At 54.7% G+C, this 12,697-nt stretch overlaps 6 protein-coding genes across 6 annotated transcripts; 5 read left to right on the top strand and 1 right to left on the bottom strand.

Moving 5' to 3' along the window:
• Positions 1 to 81: 81 nt before the first annotated feature.
• BDP55DRAFT_627328 (fumarylacetoacetate hydrolase) lies at positions 82 to 965 on the bottom strand (the record flags this gene model as incomplete). Its single annotated transcript, XM_060571744.1, has 3 exons — positions 82 to 509; positions 578 to 789; positions 880 to 965. The coding sequence occupies 3 exons, from the start codon at positions 963 to 965 to the stop codon at positions 82 to 84; spliced, it is 726 nt and encodes a 241-aa protein (XP_060434306.1).
• A 1,223-nt stretch (positions 966 to 2,188) lies between these two features.
• BDP55DRAFT_300823 (uncharacterized protein) lies at positions 2,189 to 3,369 on the top strand. The gene is made up of 4 exons (XM_060566623.1): positions 2,189 to 2,245; positions 2,348 to 2,517; positions 2,727 to 3,008; positions 3,087 to 3,369. Exons 2-4 carry the CDS (start codon positions 2,461 to 2,463, stop codon positions 3,285 to 3,287), a joined length of 540 nt encoding a protein of 179 aa, XP_060434305.1. The 5' UTR covers positions 2,189 to 2,245; positions 2,348 to 2,460; the 3' UTR covers positions 3,288 to 3,369.
• On the top strand, positions 3,370 to 3,914 carry BDP55DRAFT_300358 (uncharacterized protein). Its single transcript, XM_060566622.1, has 2 exons — positions 3,370 to 3,714; positions 3,766 to 3,914. The coding sequence occupies exons 1-2, from the start codon at positions 3,452 to 3,454 to the stop codon at positions 3,809 to 3,811; spliced, it is 309 nt and encodes a 102-aa protein (XP_060434304.1). The 5' UTR covers positions 3,370 to 3,451; the 3' UTR covers positions 3,812 to 3,914.
• Positions 3,915 to 5,160: 1,246 nt separating this feature from the next.
• Positions 5,161 to 6,212, top strand: BDP55DRAFT_647816 (uncharacterized protein). The gene is made up of 2 exons (XM_060573811.1): positions 5,161 to 5,556; positions 5,627 to 6,212. The coding sequence occupies exons 1-2, from the start codon at positions 5,275 to 5,277 to the stop codon at positions 5,825 to 5,827; spliced, it is 483 nt and encodes a 160-aa protein (XP_060434303.1). The 5' UTR covers positions 5,161 to 5,274; the 3' UTR covers positions 5,828 to 6,212.
• Positions 6,213 to 7,313: 1,101 nt separating this feature from the next.
• Positions 7,314 to 7,791, top strand: BDP55DRAFT_647815 (uncharacterized protein; the record flags this gene model as incomplete). Its single annotated transcript, XM_060573810.1, has 1 exon — positions 7,314 to 7,791. A coding segment is annotated over exon 1 (336 nt), but the record flags the coding sequence as incomplete, so codon positions are not given.
• Positions 7,792 to 10,963: 3,172 nt separating this feature from the next.
• Positions 10,964 to 12,640, top strand: BDP55DRAFT_724232 (uncharacterized protein; the record flags this gene model as incomplete). Its single annotated transcript, XM_060578865.1, has 2 exons — positions 10,964 to 11,154; positions 11,206 to 12,640. 2 exons carry the CDS (start codon positions 10,964 to 10,966, stop codon positions 12,638 to 12,640), a joined length of 1,626 nt encoding a protein of 541 aa, XP_060434301.1.
• Between the last annotated feature and the right edge of the window lie 57 nt (positions 12,641 to 12,697).

Genomic DNA, 12,697 nt, shown 5'->3' with positions numbered 1-12,697 from the left:
ATTGCAGATAAATCGCTCAGCCCCCCCCCCTCCCCCTCTAGAGATGCGGCCACGTCCATAAAGCTCATCATCAACCACAACTCATGTCTCAGCAAACTCGTACGAGCTAGGAGACTCCTCAACAGCAACCTCAATCTTGGCCTCGGCCAGCTCCTTGCCGCCAACACGGAGACCAGCGCGGATCACGTCACCGGGCACGGCCGGGCCGACACCGGCGGGGGTTCCGGTCAGAACGATGTCGCCGGCCTCGAGAGTCATGACCTTGGAGATGTCGCTCAGGATGCGGGGGATCTGGAAGAGCATGAGGTTGGTAGAGCCCTGCTGCTTGACGACGTCGTTGACCTTGAGGAAGAGCTCAATGTCGTGGGGGTCGGGGATGGCGGATTTCTTGATGATGTCGCTCATGGGCAAAAAGGTGTCGAAGCCCTTGGCGATGGACCAGGGGAGACCCTTCTTCTTGGCCTCGTTTTGGTTGTTGCGTGCCGTCATGTCGATGGCGAGGGCGTAGGCTGGGTTGGTGTCAGTGATTGTGAGGGTGAGAAGGGGGCAACTATGCCCCCCAGTGAGTGAGACGAACCCTCAATGGCGTCGATGGCGCCCTTGTGGTCATCGGCCTTGAGATCCTTGACCTGCTTGCCGAGAACGATGGCAAGCTCGACCTCGTAGTGCATGTCAACGCCCTTGGGCCTCAGGACTGGGCCAGCTCCAGGGAGGAGGATGGAGGAAGTGGGCTTGAGGAAGAAGAAGGGCTGCTTGGGGCGAGTGTTGTTGAGCTCCTTGACGTGGTCGCTATGAATTGCTCGTCAGTGATGTCTTCTCTTCTTACTGCCTGCATCTCGATGCTTGTGAGACTCGAGGGGCAGTTGACGAATCACTCACGCATAGTTGCGGCCAATGCACATAACCTTACCGGCCCTCTTCAACGAGGCGGCGGTAGCCATTGAGCGTCTGAAAACCATAGACATCTTGGCGTTTGTGTTCTACGTCTCCTTGAGTGTCAATTTTTGTGGGAGCCAAGGTCTGTTGGTTTATGAGAGGGCGTGAGGTTGATAACGAGCTTCGGAAACGATGCCGAAGCGATGCCGGAGTCAGTGTCGGATTCTCCGAATAACCGGGGAACGAAGGCCTGGGGGACTTGAGGATGCTTAGTCAGATTCTGTACAGGTCGAAAAGTTGGGTGCGTCGGGAGAGGTGCCGGCACTAGGCACGGAGGCTTGCCAATCTGGTCAAGGCGATTCGGAGGACGGATGCGTCAATCGGCGGCCACCATTGAAGCTCCAGCTTGCAGGAGAAGAGGGGGGGGGCCGCAGCTCTGGATGGACTGGAGAGCTCGCAACGGTCGGTACAGAGAGCAGTCCAATGCACGCGAGATCTGGCACTCTGGGAACTGGATTGGATTGAACCTGTACTCGATTGGATGGAATCGACTTGAAGCTTCGGGGGAGACACTTCCCGCCCAACCGGTCGGGGAGAGCAGGCGACAGATGTTCCAGCAGTCGCATGAGTGGCCAAAAGACAGCGCGGACAGGGAAGGGCCTGGGGTTGCTCAATGTGGCTGAATTGGCCCAGTGTGGGGGAAGGTGCCCTGTGTCTCTCTCACCCCGCTTCCTTCCTTCTCGCTTTCGTGGGTTTGATCATCGACTTGAAGCCTAATAAGGAGACGAGGAGACAAAGTAAAGAGTGACAGACCACAGCACCGGATCCGATGGTGAAGAAAGGGCCCAATGAAGACACTCTCCTGCTAACCATCTGCCTTCTGCCACTTGGATCTTTTCCCTTTACCTTGTCTCCGGCGGGGTAGATGTTGATGTCTTTGATCTTTCCCCATATCCCCGTACGTAGGTATCCTTTCCCCATGCCACACACATCACACCTCACATTTCAAGGTGGCATTCGTCCTACATCAAGTCACCTTCCACACACACACACACACAGCCTGATCACTTCTCCAATATTTGTTGATCAACATCACAACCGAGTGAACACCTACCCTACTCCTATTCATCATCATCATCACACCTCAGTAAAAACACACACACACACACACACACACTCAGACACAGAACAGCGCAGCCCTCAACACCAGCTCACGCACCCTCCGCTCTGTCCCTCTTCCCCCACCTCTGACATCTCTCACAGACCCGACACAAAGAGCCTTACTGTAAGGCACTTGTGGCCAGTGGTACCTGGCCTTTAAAAGTCAAAAAGTCTCCTTACCTTAGCCTGGCCTGCAATGACGGCGTCGGTGGGTTCTATGCTCTAAGCTCCATGTCCATTCCCTGCCCAGATCCACCTACTTTCACTCTCTCGGCCAAATTCACTGCTAACTGCCTGCATCCACTTCCAGCCCGTTAATCAACACTGCATTGAGAATTGACAGCATTCTCCATCCTACGCACTACACGACACGACACGAGACCACCACCAACGACAATCCGCACACCTACGCCAAAAGTCGCCATGGAGAGCCTCCAGCTGGCGCAGATGCTTGCCGACCTGAGCAGCCTCAACGCAACTGTTTGTCTCCCCCATTTTCTATCCATCGTCGACTATCGTCCTGGTCGCATTCTCTGACTTGCCCATGTAACTCTCCCCTGCGATGCGCTACGCTGGGCGCTTCGGCGGCTGCAGGGGCTCTTGGGGAAGGAAGAAGATCCGCAATAAACTTTTTAGCAACTCGATCATTTGCCCTCTGCAAAAGTGCTGATGACCTCATTCCACTACAGGAACCAAACGCGGCAGCCGCTCTTGTCACTGCAAACAAGGCCATCCAGACCGTTGAGAAGACAAGCGCCAACCCCGCCGCCGCCGGGCTGCCCAAGCGGCCCACCGATGAACTCCGCCGCGTCCACACTCACAGTTCCCAGACCTCGCGGACAGGTACTGGCACCGCTTCGCCTGCCCGCGTCGACAAATTTGGCCGTCGCATCATGATGAGTCCGCCCGCCCTGTCGCGCTCCAACTCGGCCCAGGGCTCCATCCCCGGCACTCCTAAGAGAGAGTCAGATGTACGAAGCACCACCTCACAGCACCAACAACAGCAACTTGGGACGAGACAGAGAGCTTACATGATGGGTGCTGAACAGGTCGAAGACGATATGGATCGCGCATCAACCCTTATGGCGCTGTACGAGATCCGCGCGAAGCTCAAGCAGCAGGACAACAGCAGCCTCATGAAGGCCCGGGAGAAGATTGCCGACCTCGCGGCGCGGCAGCAGCAGTCGACGGCGACGCCTGGCAAGAAGGAGCCCGAGAAGATTACGTCTCGATTCACGTTCCCGAAATAAGCGAGGGGGTTCTTTCAAGTACACGCATACTTTCTTCAACATAAGCGGCGGTACGGCGTTTAAGGGGAGTTACTCAATCTGGTTATTTTCGACAAAGTCCGGCATGAGGAATACTAAAAGTTACGACGAATCGGTGTTACGGGTCACGAGAGGTACTCAGTTGGATGCTGAGCATATGTTATGCGGTTTCTATGTTATTTTGCGGCCAGCAGTCGTCACTCGGGGAGTGCCATCACGTTACGACGCATTTTTGCTCCTCGTTCTTCGTCTGCCTGTTGAAGGACTGGGGAAAAGGTCAGGGATCACAGGGGGATGACGCGAGAGCCAGTGCCGAGTCCGGAGGAAAATCCGGGGTTCCGTTTATTCGTCGACCGGTTGTGTTTCACAGCGTTTGCTGGAATCATGCCCTCAATGTTGACCAGCGCTGGTGGGTCCATATGTCCGTAGAAAGACTACACATTTTTGATGTCCAGAGCAGGCCTCGAAATCCCACAGAACTTGCTCGAAGCTTTGACGAGCGATAATTTATCCCAAGATATTGTGGTTTCGCAGATATCACAGTCGGGACCACGCAGAAAATAAGTGCAGGCTGGACAGTTTGTCGCCAAGGCCGGGAGGTGTCACCGGAGTGTCGCGGAAATTTTCAGGTGACGGAGCGGAGGAAAGGTTTTGAGACCGTCCCAAGTGCGCGGCAAATCTGGCCGATTGACCTAGCAGAGTTGTGTCCGAATGTTTTGGAAACAGTTCTTGGCGATGGGCGACGGGAGGAGCAGTCGATCGAGCCCGTGGTCGGGTCGACTTACCATGCAAGATATCAGGACAAGGCATATGCGCTCAGCACTGAGCTGGATGGTCCGCGATGTCTGGTCTGGGATGAACGTTGATCTTTTGTTCGTCTGTGGTCTGTGGTGTCGGGGTTTCGTAGTGGAATCGTTGATCGAAGGGGAAACCCCCAAGAGAGGGGTATTTCTCAATCATTCGTAGACGTGGACGGTGCCACGTCAAGCATCTGAGGAAGAACCTCTTTACAGTAGAGGAGCTGAGTACTGTTTGCAGCGTGGTGGATCTCGAGCATGAGGTCAGGTAAGGTATCCGTTTGGTAGGGTGCCTTAAGGCAGTGGGGTTGCCGGCTCTGGGCGGAGTGAGGTGGGGAGAGCGGCCGCACCACCTCAGCGTCGGCAGCCCTCAGTGCGGCAGTGCCACTGCTGTTTACAGCTCTCCCGTCTCTTCCAGAACATCCGGGATTCGCGGGTCGCGGGTCACCGGTTTTTAAGGTTGTGTTTGGCAGTGGTGCGCGTGGGGTGAGGATGAGCGAGGGAGGGCACGCCAGCTGAAAGTAGAGGAACACCTTGAAGTATGTTCTCCCTGTGGTTTATGATCTGAGGTACCTTGACGCAGATCGCGACCGGAAGATATCGGTCTGCTGCGGCGGGAGTTCAGCTTCCTTTGCCCGGATCCACCCCCGGTATGTCGCCGCCGGTGAGGCCGGGTCATTGACAGGCTTTGCGAGGGAAAGCGCAAACGGATGTTGAGGGGAGCCGCAATGCCACGATACTGAGGTAAGCCGAGGGCGGCGACTCTGAATTAGATGACAGGATGACTTCTTAGCTACGAATGAGTAGCACAACGAAGAAATGACAAATAAGAGGATATGTTTTGTGGGAACGGTTTGAATAAGCTCGCGAGGCGTGCACCGCCCAGTTTGTTCGGTGGGGGGGATGGTGTTGGTTGTGGTGAATGGCTCTCAGAGGGCCGCGAAGGCCGGCCCGTTAATAAGGCACGTTGGGCTTTTCGTGAGCAATTATTCCAGTTCCCAGCGGCGGTTCACAGGAAGAAGGAAAGGCTATTCACCTCACCTCACCTCACCTCAGGTATCTTGGTTGGGGAGGTCACGTTACCGTGGCATCGCCACAGATGGACGAGGAACCCTTGGGTGAGATGATGCGCGCAAACGAATGGAGACGGCCAAGCCTCGCTCGTGCCGGTGATGTCAGGCGCCGCCCTAGAAGCCCCATTCTTTCTTTTTGCTCTGGTTCTTTTGCTTCTTCGTTTACCGAAACGGTGTGAGTCTCTCTTGCGATTCGTTCACAAGGGTGATGGTACCACGGTAATTCACCTTGTAGGCTACTGGGCGTTGGTTGGGTCTCTAGAGGAACTCTGGCTGGCGAGAGGGCGAAAAAAGCGAAAAGGCGAGCACAGCCACTTTCGATGCCGGAGCCCCGATGGGAACTATTGTCGGGCGACGTGTTGGGTTGGTGATAGTTTGGGACTGGGTGAACTCAGTACTGGGCCCTTGATGGCCTGAGGAAGAGGAGAGGATCCCCGGCTGGTTTCCGTACCTTGCATGGGGCTTTGATGGGTTCGTGTCTTGGAGGAGGACCGTTGGCTTCTTGGTGATGCTGGTGAGTGTCCGCGCGAGAGGGATACCTACACTACCTTACCTAGATCCAGATGAAAAAGCATGCCGTCCAAACAAAACATCGGAGGGAACGGAGGGGAAACTAACCGGACGGGGGGGCCCATTCATTCCATTCCCTTGAGATGCCGGTGACTCGGCGGTAAAGGTGGTTGAAGGGGACTTTGGCTGCTGAGTGCTGACAATGGGAAGTATAATGCAGGTATTCCGTACCACCAACGATGAGTCTACCGTAGTTAAGGTACTGTGAGTGGTGACGGTGGTGAATCGTGACTGGCTACGCCCTGAGGAAGGTGTGGGCATCACTGGAAGCTTCGCCGGGGGATCAAGTGTGCAAGTCTGGGCAGAGGAGGGAGGCCACGCAATGGCTTTGGGGCCAAGTGACTGCCCAGCCTCCAAGACGTCGCTTTTGTCTGGCGACGGTTTGCTTGGCTTTCTTCATGACGCCGTCGGGCGAAATATAACTTGGATCCCTCTTTTCCCCCTTCCTCTTCCTCTTAAACCCCCGTCTGATTTTTTCTCTCTTTCAAGACGCCTTTTGCATCAATCAACCCTGTACCTAATCAAAAAAAAACCTAAAGGTCTTGACTCTTCTCTCTTTTGGCGCTTCACTGTCGCCTACCTTACCTTGCGGATACGGATACATAACAGAACCCCCCAAAACTCTTATTTGATCAATTCAACCTTGGTTGTCTCGCATTGCACCCCAAATAGGCTGCAATCCTCCCACCCAAATCTACCGACGTTACCTATCCGTTCCTATCCACCACAGGTACAACTCACCTTAATTTTTGTGCACAGCACTTGCACTACCGAGTGTCTCTCTCCAGCTCCCGACTACCTAGACCGGATCTCGCTCGTATACGGACAGGACGTTAAAAAAAAGCCATCACGTCATTGAACATCACTCACCATCTTCCCTCCCCGCCAACGAAAAGCATAGCAAACGCCACGCAAAAGTGAGCTGTTGGGTTCTCGCCTTTGGTCTAAAGCACAGACAAGAAGTACAATACCTAGTCGGACGAAGCTTCCCCTCGGACAGCTTTCTCTGCCCTTTACATCTCGTCTTCTTTTTTTTGTCCGCCACACCATAACCCTGTCCACCAACGATTCGATAGCAAGTTCGGCCTGCTAAGATCCAACCTACCCTCCATCGACGGTCGCAAAGAATCACCTTCCCAACTAGGGACAACATCGCAGCCATCAAAATGGCGGACACTGCAGGCGACTTTCACATCCTGCCCTATCCCGTCGACACACTCGACAAAAGGTGAGCCCTATCCCCTTGCCCATCATTGCATGCCATCCCAAATGGATCTGCGAGACCCTGCATACATCAACACCCCCGGCGATGCCCTCCGGACGCTAACGTCAATCCTGCAGACAATATTACAACGGCATCTGTCGCTCGGGCCAAATCTACAGAAATGGAGCATGCTATGAGCGCGGCGCATGGTACTGGTGGGGACGCTGGGTCCTCGCCGCCGTCGTCGTCGGCATCGCACTCCTGATCCTCATCTTGTTAGGGTACTCCCCCAGTGCTATTTCCCGTCTCACGGCACGACCTTCTATTGCACTCGATCGTCATGGCTAACCTTTGATCTACATAGCTGCATGAACTCTCGTCGTCGCAGAAAGCGTGGCGTTCAGCCCTTCTACGGCACCGGATGGATGAGCAACAACAACAAGCACAACCAGCAGGGCACCTACGCCTACAATCAGCCCTACAATGGTCAGCAGCAAGGGCATGCGGGCTACCCCCAACCGGGCAGCACCTACCAGAACCCGCCGCCGGCCTACGGACAGGCGCAGCAGCAACCTCAGTACACCGGCACCACGTTCAACCCCAACGACGGATACTACGGCGGTCATAACGAGGGTATTCACTTGCAGCAGCCTCAGAACGCCTACCAGCGCGATTCGTACGCGCCGCCTGCTGGTCCGCCGCCCGGAAAGTAGACGGGATGAAGATGATGATGATGTGGGGTTTCCTGAGGTGTGGAAGGGTTCGAGGCGGAGAGGCGTGAAACTTCTTTGACTGCTATGAGTACGACGACTTGCGAACACACAGATGATACCTTGATTGCGAAACATTCCGGTTAGGCGTTGGCAGGTTTTCTTTGGATGGACTCTATGACGATAGGGGCCATGGTGGAAGAACGAACAAGATGGCTAGCCAATGTTGTATGATGACGTCGAGATTTAGGGTTGAGCCTGGTCTGAATAACGAGTCGAGTAGACTCTGGAAAATTATTCCATAGTAAATTCTAACATTATCGATGCTTACTTGCGGTAGACAGATTTGTGAAGCGTGGTGATCAACAAGTACCCCGTACATGAGATATATGCCTACACGTATCTAACAGCCTCGACCTGGGTCAGTTTGACACCGCAATGTCGTGAGACGTCCTGATACAACGACCCAATGGCTTGGATGCAAAGCTGAGAATGCACTCCTGGCAAGAAAAGCTACACAACTTGAACATATCGTTCAATCGATGGAAAGGTCGTTGGATCTATGTTATCGCACAGGTCAGGTTGCTAGCTTAGCTTCCTACATCAGACGAGCCTTGCGCTGGACTGGGCTGCAGCTATGAATTTAATTACCCTTCCTTCCCTCCTAGACGTCCAGACGGATCTTCTGAGGACGTGCGGGTTCTGGTCCCGTGTCGGAGCCCCTGCCCCAAGATCAAGTCTTCGGAGAGTCTCCTCTGAGGAAGGTGAGCTACTCGGAGCAGTGATATTGCGATCCTACGCCATCCTGTGCGCCCGCGTCCGTTCGTCTTCGATCCTACGAAACAACTAGAAGCGTGGAAGAGTAGGGATGGACTAGTCGGTATGATTCCCTAGTCATTTAGCTTGATCTTGATATTCATTTGGAAGCGGTGAGAATGGGGACCAAGAATTATTCTCGAAGCCAGAGACGATGGGGATTTCTGAGACATGAAGGGGGGTTTTGTCTCCGAGAGATGCCTGCTCCCGTCCAAGATACCTGGACGTATTGAATCTGCAGTGTACCGGCAAGGCCCGGGTGGACTCTGCCGTCCTCTCGGCCGAGTCGATGCATCACTCACACGCATGGTGAGTGTGGCGGGTGTTTGTGGCTGAGCAAGTAAGTGGTGTGGCTGGAAATAATCATTGGCTTTTTACGTATTCCCGTCATAGCCGAACGCGAGGGAAGGAAGGCAGGGGTCACGGGGGCACGGGGTTTGTTAGACCCAGAAGACGCTTTGGCCAGTGCCAAGTCGTAATGTGCTGTATGTGTGCCTGAGGACGAAAAGAACACCATGTTTCATCATTTTGACTCTGCATGCTACTACTGGCGGTCCCTCGGTCCCCAGGTTGTCTCGTTCTCAATACGGTTGGTACAGGTGGTTTTGCTCTGCGTGAGTGCGTGAGGTGGGCACGCGGCGGCAGACAGATAGGTGCCTATGCTGTAAGTGAATACTCGCTAACTAAGAATGCCTTGCCTTGCTTTAGTTAGTACCTCACTTATCGGCCGGGGGAGGGGGGACGGCTCATCGGCGCAATCAAGATTGTGGTCGACGAATCCAAAATCATCTCCGAGCCGGAACCCCCCCTGATTCTCAACTTTTTGAGGGAAAAACGGCACTTGCGCGATTACAAGGGACTTGCCAGACAGCCGTTTTGGAGTTGAGGTGGAAGTGGACACGGGCGTTGGCAGAAAAGAGAATGCGAAGCCAAGCAGGCAGCGCCTACACACTACGTACGCAGCATTGCAACTGAACAAGCCGCAGCAAAAGCAAAGCAGCAGAAGGGGGGGACGGGAAGTCAGGAACCGCTTCCCCCACTCAAGTTCGTCTGAGCAGGGATATTCAATCCGCTAGAGCGTGGCATGGCGCTCGATCGCAATTCAAATTTCCCTCTGGAAATCTCCCTGTGCTCAGCTCGCGGCGTACGTCCCCGTCGCGCTCGCTCTCTCTTAGGTACCTCAGGGAGAATGGAAGCTGCTAATATTTTCCTTCCCAGTGAAGTTCCCACCAGTGACCACTGCCACTTTTGATCGTCCCTCGTGGCTTTCCCGAGAAAGTAACTCTGTGTGCGTCACGTCAATCTTTTCCCCTTCCTCCTTCCTTTTCCCACACATCGTTGCAAATCCTCCTCTCGTTTTGCTGCTCTACTGACCTTTTGGTCTTTGGAAGGGAAACAAATCCTCTTCTTCATCTCATCTACGGCGGCCTCTTGTCACTCTCTTTCTTGACAACCTCCCGAGGTGCATATTCCTCCGACAACCCGGCAGACTGCGTCCTGTGCCGTTTCGCTCCTTTTCCCTTCCGTCCCATCTCCTTGGTCATTTCCCGAGGCTGTTTGACGGTGCTCCTCGTGTCTCTCATTCTTACCCTTTTTTTTTTATTCTCTTCGCGAAGCCGAAGAGCAGAATTCCAATCATTCCCTAAACCCATACGAATACTCCGCCTCTCGCCGCCACTCCGGGATTTATTTATCCTCAACACCTCTCACGAAAAGGATCCCCCCCCCCCTCCGGCTACAGCCTCCATCCTACCTGGGATAACCGTGTCTCTCGACAGCTTGGACACGAATTGCGACCCACCCCTTTTCTCAATACTCGCACCCAGCAGCGTCACCAAGCAATAAGACCAAGACACCCAATCTGTTAGCCCCGGATCGCCTACTTTTCGGGGTCACCCTGTTGGACGTTGTGGTGCTTGCTGACTTGCACCGCCCAGTTTCAGTGCCATTTTGAGACGAAAGCCTCTGGGCTTTTTGCTCGTTTGTCGCTATCATTCGCTACACGTCCCCTACCACCCGTTCACTAGCCCACCCACGCAAGGGGGCGACCGCTTTGCCTTCCCATAGGCAGTGACGACAGCAAGACTTGCATTCATTTACCGGCAGCACAGCGGCAACTATTCATTTCGATTGTTACCATTCGCGGCTCTCGAGGCTCGACCTTTTTCTGTTCACGCCTACCACTTTCATTTGCCATTTTGGCTTCTCGTGAGATCGTTCTGCGCGAATCCGGCCGCCCGTTACACTTGCACTACGACGATCTCTCGTACCACAGAGCCGTTCGCCTTATCCCTCCAACGGTCCGCCGATCACCGTTCAAGCCGATCAAACAACGAAACATCAAGCCCATGAGATGATGGAGCAATAGTCCGCTCCTAATTCAGCACATCAATAATCCTCGACCAACCAAGCTCGACGTGCCCAAATATTGTGGGTAATTCACCGAGAATTACGTTCTTTGTTGGAGGAAAAGCAAAAATCATTCAAGATGCCTTCGATCGATGTCGCTATGGCGAGGAGTCTCCGGGGAGGAGTGTGGGGATCAGTCGTATCAAGCATGGCTGCGAATATTCAGAGTCGCGGAATTACAGACACAGTAGAGAGCGCCGGAAACTCAATCAACGATGTGAAGACGGCGCTGTCTAGTTGGGACAATTGCATGTCCGTTAACTTCTGCAAGTAGGTCTCGGTCACAGGTTCGCTCAATCTCTCATGTACTAACTTGCGCAGGTGGCCCGTTATTGGAGTCATGATCTTCGGAGGCCTGATTATTTTCTCAATCCTATGGTGCATCATCCGGTGCGCTTGCTGCGGTTTGTCGTGCTGCTGCCAGTGCTGCTACTGCTTGAAATGCTGTGGTAACTGCTGCGGTTGCTGCGATACTCCCAAGGGAACACCTCACAAGCATCTCGACAACGACTCGTATGGACCGAACAATCAGGGATACAAATCCCAGGCGCCCATGGCCCCCTTTTACAACAATGCCAGCACCGCGCCTGCACATCAGGCGAATTCAACAGCACCGATGGCCACCGGAGCCGCAGCGCCACCTCAATATGCCGAGTTTGAGATGAACAAATCAAGTGCTAACCCGGCAGATGCTGATTCGCTCCCTGCGATGCCCAGCTGGGAGGGTGCAGGCTCGAAGAAGGTGGCGCTCGAGGAGGAGGTAGAGCTAGAGCAGTTGAACAAGCCGGCGGCATCACCGAATCCGAATGGACAGAACATGCCTCTCATGGCACCCAACGCCATGTCCCACCCGAACAGCCCCATGCCGGGTGACAGGAGTCCTTATGGCCAGAATCCTCAGGCTGGCCCCAGCGGCTACTTCACCAACGCTAATCAGCCTGCGGGCCCCTACGAGATGGCGGGTAACGGCTACAGTGATGGCGCGTACGGACAGTCAAAGTCTTCTTTCGGCGTAGACCAAGGATACGGAAATGGGGCCATGGCCGCCGGAGGAATGGCAGCTGCGGGAGGCATGGGAATGCAAGGTAGAGGTACACCGCACCAAGAGTACAACAACAATGGCTACGGCCCCCAGAGAGGTCAGACGTATCCTCGTCCCCAGCAAGACTTCGATCAGGGCTTCGGCAACGGCTACGAGCAGGGAGGCTATGGCATGGGCCGTCCTCCCCGTACCGGTCCCAGCCCGGCACCGATACCCCGAAGCTTCACAGCACCACCTCGCGATGGACCAAGTCCCGCCCCGGCTGGATATCGCCGCTCTCCCGGCCCTCAAGCCGGCGGTTATCGCGGCCCTCCACCCCCTCCCAGCGACTACCGGCGATCTCCCGCACCTCAGAACGACTATGGCTTCGACCAGCAAAATCAGCAAGGCCAGTTCCTTAACGAGAATTACGGCCGTCCGCAGTACGGAGCAAACTCGCGTCAACCCTCTTCGGAGTCGACTCGCCCTCTTGCCCCTCAGCGCAGCTACACCGGCGATCAAAGCATGGCATCTCCAGACTTGCATGACTCCGGCGGTTTTGACTTCAGCTCTGGCTACAGCCGTCCGCAACAATACAACTACAACCGCGGCCCGAGCGGTGGCAACCAACATATGGAGGACGAAGACGAACAGCGACCCCCGCAAAGCAGCGGCGGCACGTACCCAGGATACAAGGCGTACCAGCCGACCAAGGACGGCTGGAGTGGCGTCTGAGAGAAATGACAACAATAACGACAGAAGGCAAAGAGCATATGCACACCTGCCCAAGAG

The sequence above is a fragment of the Colletotrichum godetiae genome (genome assembly GCF_030913485.1).
Source record: "Colletotrichum godetiae strain CBS 193.32 chromosome Unknown BDP55scaffold_5, whole genome shotgun sequence".
NCBI classification, from domain to species: Eukaryota; Fungi; Ascomycota; class Sordariomycetes; order Glomerellales; family Glomerellaceae; genus Colletotrichum; species Colletotrichum godetiae.
This window is presented reverse-complemented; position numbering and strand designations above follow the sequence as displayed.